At 37.9% G+C, this 16989-nt stretch overlaps 2 protein-coding genes across 3 annotated transcripts; one reads left to right on the top strand and one right to left on the bottom strand.

Annotated features, from left to right (window-relative positions):
- Positions 1 to 2979: 2979 nt before the first annotated feature.
- LOC145230722 (protein unc-93 homolog A-like) lies at positions 2980 to 11379 on the top strand. The gene is made up of 10 exons (XM_080096231.1): positions 2980 to 3098; positions 7680 to 7870; positions 8094 to 8243; positions 8398 to 8579; positions 9542 to 9878; positions 10185 to 10243; positions 10549 to 10716; positions 10788 to 11022; positions 11085 to 11252; positions 11317 to 11379. Exons 2-10 carry the CDS (start codon positions 7744 to 7746, stop codon positions 11370 to 11372), a joined length of 1482 nt encoding a protein of 493 aa, XP_079952357.1. The 5' UTR covers positions 2980 to 3098; positions 7680 to 7743; the 3' UTR covers positions 11373 to 11379.
- LOC145230718 (protein unc-93 homolog A-like) lies at positions 10339 to 16989 on the bottom strand. Of its 2 annotated transcripts, none has more exons than XM_080096224.1 (10): positions 16849 to 16989; positions 16244 to 16415; positions 15869 to 16018; positions 15539 to 15720; positions 13450 to 13750; positions 13236 to 13288; positions 13000 to 13167; positions 12695 to 12929; positions 12458 to 12625; positions 10339 to 12328 (listed from the first exon to the last, which is right to left on the bottom strand). In XM_080096224.1, the coding sequence occupies exons 1-10, from the start codon at positions 16966 to 16968 to the stop codon at positions 12225 to 12227; spliced, it is 1653 nt and encodes a 550-aa protein (XP_079952350.1). In that variant the 5' UTR covers positions 16969 to 16989; the 3' UTR covers positions 10339 to 12224. The 2 variants fall into 2 exon arrangements, with proteins under 2 accessions (XP_079952350.1, XP_079952351.1); XM_080096225.1 differs by having other exon boundaries at positions 16753 to 16913.

Below are 16989 nucleotides of genomic sequence, written 5' to 3'. Positions count from 1 at the left end.
TTTTGCATTTGGTGTAAAGCAGGGATACGTTTGGCCAGGCTACTTCCACGTTAGGCCCATACATAAGGTCCTACCAAGGGAAATCAGCGATAATCTAACATGGGCCCGATGTTACCTTTCCTGTCTCCCGCCAGTGATAAATCTATGGGGTATCTCCGATCAGCAAGTTATGGGCCATACTAAACTCGAAGATATTTCGACTAAGGCCCGCACAAAAATTTCCGACTGGGCAGCTATCTCCGGCTTGGTGATTGTATTAGTGCTATTGTGTCGCCATGTTTTCTTTCACCAAGCGAAATAAACTAAACTCAACTCAATGCAAATCTCCACCTGTTTAAAATTCACAAACACGATAAAATGTGGTTTGTGTCCAAACAGTGTCTGTAAGCTCTCGTAAGTTCTGCTAATGACAGAAGAAGAGCAGTTTTGCTGGGTGCTGGTGTCAAGTTTCGTTTATTTTCTCGTCGATATATTGGCTTTTGTTGCCCAATTAACAAGTTCAAGTCACCAATACCATATCCTGCCTCAAAATGACGATTTTATGATTGTATGTGTGTCGCATTGAATTCGCCTGCATAAAACCGTTACCTTAGTAAAAAAAAAACGTAAAAAGTACCATTTAAAACAGTGGTTCTCAAACTTTTTTTTGTTGCGACGCCTCTGGAAAAGTTTTCTGGACTTGCGACGCACTAGCAAATAAAAGTTAATAAGGAAACTTATGATTAAAGTTGTATTTATTGATAAAACAACAAAAAGCCACGAAACGGAAATATTCTACGACGCCCTTGGAAAATTGAAACGACGCACAGTTTGAGAACTACTGATTTAAAGAACGCAGCTTCTATGTAAATTGCTTCAATGCATGAAGAAAGCTTGTGTGATCTATTGTCATAGAATAACCACTTGTTTTCCCCCTTCGTTTTACACTTTCTGCAGGTACACATTTCCTTTTTTTTGACGGGGTGCGAACCCAGGAACCTCCCGGGGACGAATCCCGATCAGCTTTTTTATGTCTGTATATGGGTCAGGCGCGCCGGACTATTCGGCCAAGTTCCTGCCCTACACACATTTCCATTAAGGCACATTTTTCTTTCTCGCTTTCTGTGGACGCCGGTGCTGGCTACCATAACCATTGTTCCATAATTGGCCGCAACCATCGTTCAAGGAGTTTACCTTTTTGCTTGGTATTGACGGTTTTTACTTTTTCTATGGTCTAGCCGTGGATTACCGAACAAAATTTCCCGGACATGTACCGATTTGGGGCATAAAACATGTGTCCCGAAATAATTTTTAAAAACACTTTCTAACCTATTTAACAAACGGCTTATAAGCCGTTTTGTTAAATAAAAACATTTATGATGTAGGATTGTAGGCTAAAGGGCGTTAATGGTACGAGGTGTGGCGAAAGGCGTTTAAGGTAGAAAAAAACAAGATGCGTCACACATATGCTTCATGTTTGTACTGATCAGTGGATCTGACATCCGACCAATGACTACGTTTGAAGTCAAAGTTGCAGCATTAGAGCGAGCTGCGAACAAATTTATATGACATATATTTAATTGACCATATCCGGCGCTGACAAAATATCACAAAAAATCATAGATTTGTGCAATTTGCTCAACATCGCACGTTTGCTTGCTATAAAACTATTATGAAAAGCGTAACTAGAAGAACTGGAATGTGTAGTTCCATATTCTCACGGGGAGTGTTGTGACACTGAGCTGACAGTCGATTTTTCTTTCTGTGGCATTATACGTCAGGCTCGCATTGACAAGGAACTAACCGGCATGCAGGGCGGACAAAATTATAGCACTTTCTGGACAAACAAGGAACTTTTCTGCTACACGTTTTGCAAACACTTCCTGTCAAGACTAAATCCAACAGCTTTTATAGCTAAAGCAATAGGTCTATCCAGATAGCATATCGTACCGGAGTTTACCGTTAAACTTTTGAGTAAGTTAGTTTTTCAAGGTTTAATAACTCTGATTTAATACAGATTTAAATAAGTGGCATGCTGTTTAGGCTATTACTAAATGCGGTTACATAAAGGACCGATCTGTCCTGACAGCAAGTATGTGCACGTGTTGTGTATTAAGCAAAAGGCATGTGAGCACAGGGTTACCACATTTGCGTAAGTAAATTGCAACCTTTTACTCCTATCTTTGGCGACATGAAACATGTTCCTACATGCTAACAACCTAAACAGTAGGCTACTACTTTTGGTAAAATAGTCACTCATTACTATCAAAGATAAAACGCGAAGTTTTGTTTTGTTTAATCAACTAGGCTTTAATGCATGCCGATAAATTGTTTCGGAAGAATGTAGGTAATATCGTACATCAAAAGCCGCACAGACAACAGTTGAAACGTAAACCTTTAAGTAACCTCCCCCCCCCCCCCCCCCAAAAAAAAAACTTATGAGAACTATTGTAGGTTAAGCTACCGGGCGCTAAAATTCCGGACGTTATAAAAGTTTTTAAAATTTATTTTCGGACACAGATTTCACCCTAAATTGCGGACATGACCGGCAAATACTGGACACTATGTTAGTATATCCGGCAAAAATGTATGTTGATTTGTACAACTACAGTACTATAATAACGAATTGCATTATTGTAACACCGGAATAGTTATAGCCTTTTGTTTGTCGTTTTGTTGCTGATGAGATGGAACATCATCCAGCGCGGTTTTGACCACACGGAACATGTCGCGAAAATTATTATGTGTCCATGCCATTTGGGGTTTTGGAAAACCTCAAACAGGGAAAAAAGTTCTGTATGTGGAGCGTTGTAATGTATTCACGTAACATCTAGTGTGCATTTTTGAAACGATGCTTGTTACACCGCAAATTACTGTGTTGTTTACCGTCTCCCCATAATGTAAATTTCAGTATGAATAGCGCTCTCTTGTGGACAATTTCGCGCCTTGTGCTCGACACATGTTTACTGAAAATGTCGGTAGTTCGTTTCGTGTGTCTAGGTAACTACTGTCGTTTGTTTTTCAGGAAAATTAAATCAACTGCTTTTTAATCATATGTTACCTGTTTCTTATTGCTGTGCACATAAAGTCTGCCATCAATTTGTGACCAAGTTGTTTTGGTAAGTGTTGTTTTGTTTGCTTGTGTATCTTTGTCAACATTAAGCCAATAACCATTATCTTGTATTGTTAAATCTTTTGCTGAGACAATATGTCTGGTGTAAAGTGTACTTTGTTATTTGCAGTTTGACTTGATTGCTCGTCAACAAATAACTGTTTTAAAGTCCTGGTCCAAACGTTTCGGTAAGAGTGTTATATTGTTTAGCTCGGCAATTTTCTATTGTGTTTATGCCATCATATTGTGTTTATGCCATCATAACCTTCCGCCAGTTTAGCCATCTTTATTCCGTTGAAGTAACTACATCCTACTAATTGAAGCCAGCAAAGGCTTTTTTTTTACAAAAAAACAACAAACTGTTAGGACCTTGTGCGGAGTGTTAGTAGGAAGAAGCCTGTAGTTGGGACCTGACGGGCGCGTTTTTAAACCTAATTTAAAGCACCAGAGTGGACGTCTGTGCCTATCAGGAGCACTGAAGTAGACGTTACAATGCTCATGTCTTGTGAGTAGTGTGCTCCGGTAACTCTATAAGAGAGGCATTTTGATGTAGATATTGGTGGGATACAGCCGGTTCGCAGTGGTTTGGTAGAACTGTCTCACGAAATTTTATGAGATCAACGAACCGGTTAGCATTTCTGGTTACTGGCAATAGACTTTTTTGTAACAGAACCGGCTGAAAAATATTACTTTTGTGATAGAACCGGCTGACAGAAATTTTCAATACCACTGGATGTAGACCTTTGGTAAAGTTATTGTTAATATTTGTTGAAGAATAAAAAACTTATCAATGGTTTGAATGTCGCAATATAAATTGCAAATCCTTGTCTTGTGATACGTCTAAACGTCTGTAGCTTTCGAACCAACACTTCCGGAAAGCAATTGTTGTTACTGCAGTAAGCCTGGCAGCAATAGCTTATCTGTCACAATAGGATGTAGCTCAGTGTGTGAATGATTATAAACTTCGTTTTGCAGCAGCACGATCATGTTAGTCAGTTTTTCTTTTGTTGCCTGACAAACTTGGTGGCAAGGATTGCAGCTGAAAACAGTTTGGTCAGCATAATTCCCATGACAACATATACTGAAATCAAAACCCAACGCAAGGGCTGGTTTCAACGGAAAATAATTTTTCAAACATACGTCGAGCCTGTCAGTAAATACTTCTGAGCACTGCGAGTTTTTAATACAACAATGATCTTATTTTTTTTTAATGAGTTTATGCGCAACCAATAAAGAGTACTTTATGATGTCACTGGTAAATACTAGGGCTGTTATCAAACAAATAATTATTTGATTATTTGAATTTTTTATTTATTTGAAAATTTATCAAATAATTTTTACTCAATTTCAAATAATCAAATAAATTTTTCCTGTTCAGTAAACCTCAATTTAGGTGCAAAATCAATTGATTTGAACAGATTGGTGACAATTTTGTGAAATAGAGAGTAAACAAAAGCACTGCAACATGTGTTTCCAGCCTTATATAACCCTTTTCCCAATATATTTTGGAATTTATATTTGAGCTTATATTTTGGTATTAATTACACCTAGTAACATTTAAGGTTATTCAAGCAAGTGATCGAAATGTTAAAGACCAAAGTTTAATTAACTAAGTGTCCACGAGAAACCTGGTAAAATGATGAGAAAAAAACCCTGTGGAGAATACATGGCTCTGCCAAATTACGGAGAATAACTGAAGCATGTCTGTACCATTTTTTTAATAAAAAAGGTTTAGCATAAATTTAATGACAAGGGGCACAACCACATTGCCATTTTTATTTGATAAGTTTGAAATATCCTTATCCTTTAATGGTTCTGGGCCTTACATCGTTGGATTTTAAAATTATTTGAATTATTTGATTATTTGATTTGAAAGGAAAAAAAATATTTGATTATTTGAAAAATTCGAAACGTTTGTTTGATAACAGCCCTAGTAAATACTCGTGCTTTTTAGTGGTTACGTGCTTTTAAACCATTATTTTCGCACTTTGGTTTAGCTAAGCATTAAGTAATGGAAATCTTTATCTTTGCAAGCATGACTTTTCGTTCCCATGGAAATTATGTGTTGTTTGTGACATATGGCATGGAGCGGTGTAACTTTACTGTTCCATGTGTTCTCATGATTCAGTAACTATTGGAAGTCCGTATTGAGTGTCAATGTTTCCACACATCATGTTCTTGCTTTCCTGTTATGTTTAAACAGCTTGACCATAAGATGGGCTGTTGCGTAAACCGGGTATTTCGAAACACTTGTACAATCAATTGCAGTGCAGCATTTGTTTGCAAGCTTTTTACTTGAAACAAACTAATAACTGATGTGAGTAGAAAAAGGTATTTTTGGCAATGATCGCAAGAAAAACGAGTTTTTTCCTTTTTTTCCATCGTTTCCGTTCCTTGAGATAAATGAGACTTGATGTGTGTTGCGTAACCAGAATAAAAGACAAGAACTAAATTGATTTTTTGTGGATCATGTCGGCTCTATGCAGCAAGCGTTAAGAATCGTAATAATGACGCAGACGACCGATGCGAACCACTAGAAGCAGAAGAAGCTTCCTAGTAAAAAATAATATAGAAGAAGCTCAGCTGACGCAGGAGAACATTTCCAAACCAATAGTCAGTCCAGGGCCTTGTTATTCATTTCTGGAACCAAGCGCGCCGCACGCAAAAGGTTAAAATGAGCGAATGCAAAATAGTTAAGAAAAATATTCAAAAAAGTTGTTAACCTACGAGCGTTCAGTGCAAAATACGCCGTTATCATTTTCCCGGTTTTCTTTGCGCCTGGGCCAACTATTACTCCGGTATAGCGGTTGCTATACCAGTTTGTGCAAGTTTTGCAATTGTTGCTTCAGAAAAAAGCTCGTTTTAACTTGCTAGCATAAAGCTAAATGGTCCAACGCTTTTATTCAACGGGATTGACAAATCATGTTTGAACTTTAAAATATTTCCTGTCGCGGTTAATTAGTATGAATATGCGACTCTGTGATCTGGTGTTCACTTGATTTAACCTTGTGCTTTGTGCTTTGTGCTGTGCCGTGATCGGATGTCGTCTATGATAGAATTTGTGCAAGAGCCAATCGCAAGAGCACAGGTGTGCAGTATAATACCACTTATTCAGAATTTATAAAGCGCTTTGCTGATAGGACTAAACTTATACATAATTTCTCACAACCGGTTTAGCCCAAACAATGTTAACGCCTTATTGCTTACTTTATAGTTATGCGCTTGTTTGCCAGTAGAATGTATAAGTTAAATACAAGTAAAGGATATCAATTTCCAAAGACATGTTTTGTTTCCTAAATGTTCTATTTTAATAAGCATGCTGATTGAATAAGGCAATAAACAAAGTGCGGTGCAAAACGCTTGTTCATTTATGGAATATTTTCAACTCCCACCTATGCTCAAATATTTATTACCTATTTGTAAGCTTATCGAGTGTTTAATAGCATTCCTATCTAATTTTATCTTTTGGAAAGCAATTACCTGTTAACTAAATGACGGAAGATCTTATTGCAGAGCAACCTGCTCAACCAGGTTGGACTGTGTTAACACTTAATTAAGCAATTTTTGCCGCGTCTGGCAAATATGGCAGCCATTGATAAGTGATAAAACATGTTTTTATTGTAGGCAGCTGTTGGTTTGAATAGGTGCGTTGGTGACATGGGAATGCCAAAATTCACAACAGTTTTCGCGGAAGTTTGGCGGTGCTATTATATGCGAACGCATGTTGTCGGCTATGTCGCATGTATACTTTACTTTGTCATAAAGTAAAAACATTCCATACATGGTGTTCTATGTTGCAAGATGATGGTAACAAATTTCCGAAAAAGCATGGTCGTTCAACTGAAGTTGCCCGCTCAGCATATGTAATTGCAACATACGTTTGATGCAGTGTTAAAATCAATTTCACAGGCGTTTGCACAATAGCAGCGTGATTGATTTATCTTTGCTGTGTTTCTGGAAAAGTAATGCGCTAGTACTTTACAACAATAGCTGGTACCTTTGTCACAAATTGGTAATGGGGTCTTAAGTTGTTGCAACTTGTCGCTCAAGTGCCGACAGATTAGGTTTGGGTGTTATGTGTGATTGTAAACTTTCATACCTTATCACATTTAAAGAAAATTACATACACTAGTACAAGAGGAAAGAGATCGAAGAGCAAAATAATTTTAGAATTTTTTGGAATGCCTTCGACTAAACTTCGACAAATTTCTAGCAATGGTTGAGTCAAGTTTAAGAAAGAAAACAGCTCACATAAAACAGCCTTCAGCAGCAGAACGTTTTGGAATTACTTTGATTTGAATGCTGGTTTCTATATCTGATATCTGACTGCAATTTTATTTGCAGCACTACATATATTAACCAGTTTCTGGCTACAAGGATTCCTATAAAACCAACGGCTATCAGAAAACAGATAGTTAAGCGCAAAGCCAGTTTCAATACGAAAAAAGTAGTTTTAATCTGTTATGTTTGCTATGAGGCAATATATAATTACGCGGATCCATCATCACCACCGCGTCACGCAACTTTCGAAAGCATGAATTGTTTAAACTAAAAACCTATAAAGAGTGCAAATTTTCTTGTTTTGCAGCATGTAATATTTGTGAGCAGGAATCTGGTTAATTTGTGCAAAGTTTTTGCTAATTGAAGATAAAATGTTGGATAATAAGCAGAAAGTTTTGAAAAAACTTGCTTTTTATTCCCTTGGATACTTTCTCACATATGGATCCTACTACGCTATACTTTTTCTACAGTCGAGTATTAACATCGAAGAAGGACTAGGTGAATTGCAAATATTTTTTTACTTTTCGCAATGTTTATGCTTGAAACCTTAAGAGCGCATATTCCGTTATAAGACCAACTTTATGTTTTATTTGTGTTAAATGATATTTTTGCATACGTAGTATCAGGCATGTTGTGTAAGTATAACTTACATATATTTTGTTGATTGGTTGTAATAATTTTTTTTAAATGAAGTACAACTTTTTTCTCTCATTTTAATCAGGTGCTACATCAGCCGCAGTTACATATTGTTGTTCAGTGGGTTTTGGTCTTCTACTGACACCGGCCATCATCAGGATCGTCGGTGCAAAGTACGCCGCCATCATTTGCCAAGCGATGTACATCTTCTACGTGTTGGCCAACTACTATCCGAGTATGTACATTAACTAGAGTTTTACTTTTGTGCATTAAGCATCGAATGCCCTAAAAAATTAGAGTAGTGTAAGTACATTGCACACACCCCGAGAAAATATTAACTCCATATTTGTATTAAACGATATTTTCCTGAGCCCGTATTGTCGGTTTAGTCGTTCCAGCTCTTGTTCCTGCTTCGGTCCTGGTTGGAGTTGGAGAGGCGACGATGTGGCCAACCATGATTTTATTCAGTGTCCACTACGCGCGATGTTACGCAAAACAAGTTGGTAAACCTAATTCAACATACGAAACCGAGTTTGTGGGATATTTCTTCTTCGGATTTCAGCTCAGCCAGGTCATGTTTTACATTTTTTCTCACGAAATATTGTCGTTCATAAAACTATTTGTTTGCCTTCTGAAATAGTTCGCGAAAAGTTCAAAATAATTGTTCCGAATACTCTAATTCTGCAAATAATGTTGTGGTACTAAATGAGAGTGACTCAAGACGAGCATAAATTCATAACTGGCATCAGCCCCGAAGCGTCTGTGCCAACCAGCGATCACGGGCAAACTCACATGTAACGCACGATACGCCAGGCTCATTAAATGACGCCATACTGAATGAGCCGGTCACCAAGCGCATTCACCACCATATGGCAAGGCGTAGACTAGAAAAAAAGCTAGCCTGCGGTGGGATTCGAACCCACGACAGGATTCTTTCCGGGACTTGAGCTCTACCCTATTGATCTACGCAGGCTCAGTGGAGAATCCGCCGAAAGTTGAATCAGAAGTTGAATCACTGATCCCAGTTATGAATTTGTGTTCATCTTAACTGGTAATAGTCAATCAGCCGATACTCTACTACGAAGCTGACTAGAGCAGCATACGAGACAGGCAACGGTGCTTGTGATTCAACTTTCGTGGATTTTCCACTAAGCCTGTGTAGCTCATTTGGTGAGCGCGGTTCCCGGAAAGACTCCTGTCGTGGTTCGAATCCCACCGCAGGCTAGATTTTTCTAGCCCACCCCTTGCCATATGTTGATGAATGCTTGGTGACCTGCTGATTCGGTAGGGCGCCTTCAATGGGCCTGGCGTACTCTGTAGGAGTGGCCCAATTCACCTTATCATTGCTGATCTTTTATTCTAATTTTGCAAAATTGAACAACTATAGTTTGCTATTTCATCCAAGACTGAATTCAGCATTAACTGTATTGATAACGTTATTTAGATATAAGTGAGCTACAAAAAATATCAAATTTTTAAAACAGGCCCCGCAAGTTAAAGGGTAGTCAATTAAGCAAATTAAACTGTTAACAGATATTTTCCAACCTGCTGAGCTACGCTATTCTCTACGGTGGAAAATCAAAACAAAATTTGACTTTTGCAAGAAATCAGACAAAGTCAGATTTTTCATCTTGTGGCATCCACGATTGTCAAAATCCCAATGTTACTCAACAAAACATTGACATGTACATTCCGACTTCACAACTTACTCTCAATCTTGTGATCGGAGTGATGGCAGGAATGATCTTTGTCGCCGCCATCATTTATTTGACTCTTGTGAATGATATTAATCCTGCTCTTGAACAAAATGAAACAACTTCGCATGATCGTGCAATTAATAGAAGAGCTCTCTTGAAGACTGCAAGAAAGGGTAAAAAGCAACAATAATTACTGTTTAGTATAAACTATATACAGGCTTGCGATTAGCCAGGTTTGCACACTGCTTTATTTTCGGCTTTTTTGGGGGTTATTGATCTCTAGATATTCAACCATTTCGTCCAATGCCCTCAAAGTTTATTAAAAAGAAAACAAATTTCCTTTCACAAATGTAATCGTATGTAATAATTGACTAATATCGTATTACTGACGATATCACCTAGATTCTAAAAGTTGGCGCTTATGTAAATTTTTGGAAGCCTTGTCTGAACAAACGGTTCTGTTTCATAAATATTTACAGGCCCGAATGACAAAAACCTTGAGGATTACTGCGAGACTTTGGAAGTGAACACCCCACAGGTTTGAATACTTTTTTTGTAAACTCCAGTATTGTTTGTTTATGGTTGAACACGATTTGCTACTCAACAGTTAAATGCACTCGCAAGCGTCCATCATTTTACCGTCTGGTATTTTTCTTTGTTTATTGGATAATTTTAATGAGATAATTTTGTGGCAATATTTGGGCAATAAGGTTCCTTTTCAGCAGTTCCGGTTGATTGTGCGAAAACAACAGTGGTCGAGATCGCGACCAGAAACCACAATTAAGCTAAGGACAGTTGGGGTAATCATCTAGCGGTTGCAAAGTGGTAATTTTGTTGTTGCAGTCGAAGTGTTCAATGATTTACTCCACATGGAAAGCTACTTTTCGCCATGTCTTCTGCCCTAAACAAATCCTTCTTGCCCCTTTCGCTCTGTACAGTGGTGTACTGATGTCATTCGGGTATTCAGAACTAACCAGAGCCTTTACATCATGTATACTTGGAGTTGACCAGGTAATTGCAACGCAACTAAACACAAACACTTCAAATATTAAACAATAACATTCTATTGCGTTTTCACTTAGGTTGGACTTTGTATGGCAATTTTTGCATCGACTGGTGGAGTTTCATCTGTACTTATCTCCAAGCTATATAGTCGCGTTGGAAGAAACATTCCGTTGATAATAGGAGTTAGCATTGACGTGTCAAGCTACATGTTTCTTCTCTTGTGGAAACCTACGAGCGAAAATATGGGGGTTGTTTATGTAACTTTCATCACAGTGGGAATAGTTAATGGGATATGGCAGCCATTGATCAGTGGTAAAATATTTCTTTGTTATAAGCAGCTGTTGGTTGAAACTTGTTTTTGGTCACTTTTTTAGAAATTCACGGAGAGTTTTTTCCCCACAACCACGAAGTGGCTTTTCCAGTTTGGAATATGTGGGTTCTTGCCGGTTTCGCGGTGCAATATGGTTGGAGTACAAGTCTATGTGTCAATGTCAAGATTTACACACAACTGGGAATTTTATTCTTTTCGGTATTGGCTTACGGTGAGATTTCCTAATCAGTTTTGTATCTTCCTTAAGTATATAGTTTGATATTGTTCGATTGCAGGTGCCGCAAACCGGCTCCAGACAAAAACAAAAAAATTACAACACCAAAATCACTAGATCATCATATTTCAGCTGTCTTGTTGTACGATTGAAAGGTCTACCCAAACTCTTGTATAGTCTGTGTATATATTTTTTGTGAAAATTATTATTCAGTTAATAAAATTTGATGTAAACGGGATGGAAGCAGTATGAAACATCCAAGGAAGCACAGTTCACAATATTTTTTTCTCCGAATTAACATGTCAAGCCTATTCGGCGATGTTTGACACGAAGTTTGTAAAAGCCATGCTGCATTGCTTTTTTTGGAAGAACATCTTTGGTAATTTACTCCATGCTAATAATCGAAATTACTACATTTCGCAACATTCTTGTAATAATTTGTTTGTCTACAATCTACAACCACGAACCAGGTAACTATTTTCCAGTGACCTTTGCAATGACCGCGGGAACGCTTTTGGCGCAAGTATTTGTGCGTTCTAACAAAACGCAACCAGAAAGACAGCTTCTGTTTGTGTAAGAAAACAGATGCGCGGATAACAATTGCAGCAACCTGATCCTGTTTGCTTTAGATTAATTTTGTGTGTTTGATTTTTGTCGGCGAATGTTGAAAGCATATGATGTTTGTTTCTGAACTCAAATGATCCATTCCCCGATAAGGACGGGTGCTAGCAATATGTGGAAAACAATTGAAGAGACATAAGTCACTGAGGCCGATGTCGCACCTGCCACAACACAAACATTTTCACAAAATGCAAACATTTTCAGAGTGAGCAACATGGAACAAAACGATCGGACCGAGTAGCACCGCAAAAATTTATGTGAACTTTGGGACCCATGTGAGTGTGACCATCGTATCTGTCGCTTTCCGGCAACACGTTTTTAGCGCACTTTGGCATGACACTGGACTGCTCAAGGACCTTCAGTGCCGTATGATATAACTGTTGCGTCATCAGACTCGTTTAATAATGGGGTTGAAATTTCTTCATCTCGATTTTGAAGACGATTTGCGATAACTGTAAAGAAAAATTCACATCAAGCGGAGTTAAAATTTGATTTGTTTTGTTTTGAATCTACCAAAACGCATGTTTCAAGATGATGGGACCTTTAATGACACATGGCAGTAGCCTAAATTAGAACCTTACCGTAAGCCAAAACTGAAAACAATAAAATCCCCAGCTGTGCATAAATCTTTACATTGACACACAGGCTTGTACTCCAACCGAATTGAACCGCATATCCGGCGAGAACCCACATGTTCCAAACTGAAAAGACAACCTCTTGGTTGTGTGGAAAAATCTCTCCCATAATTTCTAAGAATGTGTACTAGCATAAGAATATTCTCAAACCATATTCTGCTGCTATTAAAAAAATGGCTTTACCAATGATCAGTGGCTGCCATATTCCAGTCACGACTCCCACGATGATGAAAGTTACATAAACAACACCAAGATTTTCTCTGGAAGGTTTCCACAAGAGAAGAAACATGTAGCTTGAAACGTCGATGCAAACTCCAATTGCAACGGGAATATTCCTACCTAGCCGATTGTGCAGTTTAGAAATAAGAACAGATGAAAATCCGCCAGATACAGCAAAAATTGCCATACACAGCCCAACCTAAAAAAACACCAAATCGGGAATCTGTTTTTTTATGATTAAAACATTTATTGGGTTTTTGTGCAACTACCTGATCGACGCCAAGTAGGCATGATGCAAAAGCTCTGGTTAGTTCTGAATAACCGAACGTCATTATCATACCGCTATAAAAAGCGAAGGGGGCAAGAAGGAATTGTTTTGGGCGGAGAACTTGACGAAAAGTTGCCTTCCATGTGTTGTAAATCAAGACAAATTTGGTCTATAACATGTATTGAAATGTTCTTGTTCAGTTCTTTAGTTAACTTTTCAAACCTTGCACAATCCAACCTTTAGAGTGTTTACATCTTCGTTTTCATTTCCTATATCTCCATCAAAAGGCTCTGCAATCAAAATAAAAAAGTTATAAATTGTTTCAAGTTGTTGTGCTCAAAAAGCGCGTGTCTCAAAATCATTTTAAAACGCCAGAGAGTTTGCATTGACCTATACGTTAAGCTAAATTTTCGTAATGTATTGCCAGTATAAATAAACTCTTAACCTTTACCTGTTTCATTAAGTCCGATATTGTCATTTTGTTCAAGAGCAGGATTGATATCATTCACTAGAGCAAAATATATAATGGCAGCGACAAAGATCATTCCTGCCATCACTCCGATCACAAGATTGAGAGTGAGTTTTGAAGTTGGAATGTACATGCCAATGTTTTGGTGAGTAACATTGGGATTTTGACAATCGTGGATGCCACAAGATGAAAAATCTGCCTCGGTCTGTTTTCTTGCCAATGTCGAATTTTGTTTTGATTTTCCACCGTAGAGAATAGCGTAGCTCAGCAGGTTGGCAAATATCTGTTAACAGTTTAATTAACTTAATTGACTTCCGCTTTTAGCATTTGGATCTCTCAGCGATAAGGAGACTCGAGTCAGTGATTCGACTCGAGTCCGACTCGAGTCGCCTTTTTAAAAGACTTGACTTGACTCGAGTCTCAGTTGTGAAAGGACTCGATTTGCTTTGGACTTGTTTTAGTAGAGACTTGACTCGGACTCGTTATTTCACCAACAAAACGGAAATTTCTTATAATGGATAACCTGTTCAGTTGGCTTCAACCAAACAACAGCAACAATTTAGTGCACGATGGGAAGTTCATTTTGCTTAATTTTAACGTAACGAAGTCGCTGCTACATGCACAAACTTTCTTACACTGGCATTAAGGGTTGTACTTATTGCTTGGTTTAATGCAATCGTATGCAGTACATAGCAAGACCAAGTATTCGCTTTTAAGCGCTAATATTACTTAACAAACGCTGTAGTTCATGCAGTAAAATATGAATTTTAGGTTTCCAAAAACTCCTTTGAACAGATTGACGTTTTTTTCACGCTGTTTATGGAGTGTCAATTAACGTGTTTCATTAAAGTTGAACCTACTCTAAGAAAAGGACGTTGTTGGGATCTGTTCACTGTAATGAAGCGGTGTCCATTTTAAGATAAGAAAGTCTAGTTAAATAGATTAATTATCTAAATCTAAACCAGTGTTTCTCACCTTTTTTTGGCCTTTGACGTGTTCGTAATTTATAAACGCCCCCTTCAAAACTGACAAAATCAAATCGATTTTTTTTCACAAACAGTATCAGTGCGATAATTAAGAGCCGAATGTTTAACAAGCTATGTTTTAGAACTTAATCATAAAGTTTCAAATGGTTAACTCAACATGATGCAAACAGTGTTCATCGCTTTTAGCTTGGTTCACGTGATGGGCCAAAACTGCAATCATTTTGTTTGGTCGAGCATCAAGCATCTGACGTCACGTTAACGCTCGGTGGTTTGTGTAAAATGCATTGTGACATCACCTTTAAAACCCCGCAGCAAACAAAGTACACAATACAGTGAATATCATCTACTTTTACTGGTCGCTGATGGAAGAGATATGACAAAAATGACTTTGACGTTTTGTTTCGTTTTACGTGCTCTATCTTTTCCCAGTGCCCCCCAATCGCCCAATTATTTTCCAGCGCCCCCTTAGTGAAAGCAAACGCCCCCGTTGAGAACTACTGATCCAAACCTTTTACTTTGGTTGCAAAACTTTTTGGGACTTTCTTCACTCAAACCGCTAATGACTTGACTCGACTTGAGACTCGAACCTCATTTGACTTGACTTGACTTGGGACACGAACCCTTACTGATTTGACATGACTTGAGACTCGACTAAAAGGACTTATTACCTAACCCTGGGGTCTCTGTTTAAAAAAAGTTTTGCGGTTGGTACCTGCAGCTAAATCATTAACTTAACCCTTTAATGCTGCATCCAGTCTTGGATAAAATAGCTATATCTGTTAAGTTTTGCAAAGTGGAAAAAAGGATCAGCAATAATAATGCAAATTAAGTCACTCCTTCTTAGAATCACAACGTTATGGACACAATTAAAGTTTTTAGACATGTTCTTTGAAACTTTCCCCGATATACCAGACACAACCTCGCCGCAAATCGGATAGAGTCTTGCCGCAAAAAAACAAAAAACAGTTAAGACTCAAAATTATTTGCTTGAAAAGTCTAATCAACAAGCACCGTGTCTTATTCGTAAAGTCAATATTTCAGAGGGCAACAAATCGTTTAATGAAGAACATTATTTCAAACCTAACCTGGCTAAGCTGAAATCCGAAAAAGAAATATCCCACAAACTCGGTTTCGTATGTTGACTTTGCTTTCCCGACGTGTTTTGCGTAACATCGTGCGTAGTGGACACTGAATAAAATCATGGTTGGCCACATTGTCGCCTCTCCAATTCCAACCAAGACCGAAGCAGGAACAAGAACTGGAACGACTAAATAATACGGGCTCAGAAATAGTTCAATAATAATTAAGAGATCATATTTTTGGGGTCTGTGCAACGTATGTAGGCTATACTACTATTATTTTCACGGTATTCGATGCTTAATACACTAAAGCAAAAATCCAGTTAATGCACATACTCGGATAGTAGTTGGCCAACACGTAGGTGATGTACATCGCCTGGCAAATGATGGCGGCGTACTTTGCACCGAACATCCTGATGATGGCCGGTGTCAGTAGAAGACCAAAACCCACTGAACAACAGTATGTAACTGTGGCTGATGTAGCACCTGATTAAAATACAAGAAAAGAGTTTGACTAAGTGTAAAATTGAAGTTCTCACCATCATACAACAAAATATATGTATTTTTTAACAACACGCCTCATACTTCAAATGCTGTGATATCGTTCAAGACAAAAACATAAATAGTTGGTCTTGAAACGGATAATGCGCTCTAGAGTTTCCAAACATGGATAATAAAACATTTCGGAAGGTAAAAATATTTGCCATTCACCTAGTCCTTTTTCGATGTTAATACTCGACTGTAGAAAAAGTATAGCGTAGTAGGATCCATATGTGAGAAAGTATCCAAGGGAACAAAAAGCAAGTTTTTTCAAAACTTTCTGCTTATTATCCAACATTTTATCTTCAATTAGCAAAATCTTTGCATGAATTAACAAGACTCCCTGCGGATGTAAGATAAGTCAATTAAATAGCTCAAATTTGGCATCGTAGTGCGTTTAATGTCCTGTGACTATTAGCTGCAAATAACGTGAAATCAATACTTTTATCTACTATACACTGCCTCCTACAGCATCGTAGAAAAGGCTTATTTGAAACTTGCCCTGGGAAGTGATCAATGTTTTGCAAATAAAATCCCTTTGTAAAAAGAGTTGATTTTGAAAACCAATTTTTTTTAAGAAAGGCCTGAAACAAGCTGATCTTTCCCTTGGAGTGCCAAGATTAAACTTTGCAAATGGTACATTACGTCAGTAAGAAACATAAGGTCTTGTAACCACTTACTATCTTCCAGCTGAAGATGAGGTTTGTTTCTTAGGTTAAGTAAAATACTAATTGACTCCGACAAATCAAACCGTTGCTCGTGAACAACCACCTTACATTGCAGTAAAATGAGACAGGTTTATCTTCAAGATTCAAATCTTCAATGAAGTTTCTGAATTGTCGGCGAATCTCGGCATTTTTGCGTACGCAAATTGCAATTTTAAGAACAGTTGTCATAACGTCATAGTTAAAATACGT

The sequence above is a fragment of the Phallusia mammillata genome, chromosome 5 (assembly GCF_965637545.1).
Source record: "Phallusia mammillata chromosome 5, kaPhaMamm4.hap1.1, whole genome shotgun sequence".
Taxonomy (NCBI): Eukaryota; Metazoa; Chordata; class Ascidiacea; order Phlebobranchia; family Ascidiidae; genus Phallusia; species Phallusia mammillata.
This window is presented reverse-complemented; position numbering and strand designations above follow the sequence as displayed.

What these genes read in the sequence shown, in the direction of transcription:
- LOC145230722 (XM_080096231.1), top strand. Translation starts at nt 7,744, where the DNA reads ATGTTGGATAATAAGCAGAAAGTTTTGAAAAAACTTGCTTTTTATTCC. An exon ending in GTTGGCCAACTACTATCCGA is followed by an intron (nt 8,244 to 8,397) that starts GTATGTACATTA and finishes TTGTCGGTTTAG; the next exon opens with TCGTTCCAGCTCTTGTTCCT. An exon ending in CTTGAAGACTGCAAGAAAGG is followed by an intron (nt 9,879 to 10,184) that starts GTAAAAAGCAAC and finishes AAATATTTACAG; the next exon opens with GCCCGAATGACAAAAACCTT.
- LOC145230718 (XM_080096224.1), bottom strand. Translation starts at nt 16,968, where the DNA reads ATGACAACTGTTCTTAAAATTGCAATTTGCGTACGCAAAAATGCCGAG. An exon ending in GTTGGCCAACTACTATCCGA is followed by an intron (nt 15,721 to 15,868) that starts GTATGTGCATTA and finishes CGTATTATTTAG; the next exon opens with TCGTTCCAGTTCTTGTTCCT. An exon ending in TATCGGACTTAATGAAACAG is followed by an intron (nt 13,289 to 13,449) that starts GTAAAGGTTAAG and finishes TTTTGATTGCAG; the next exon opens with AGCCTTTTGATGGAGATATA.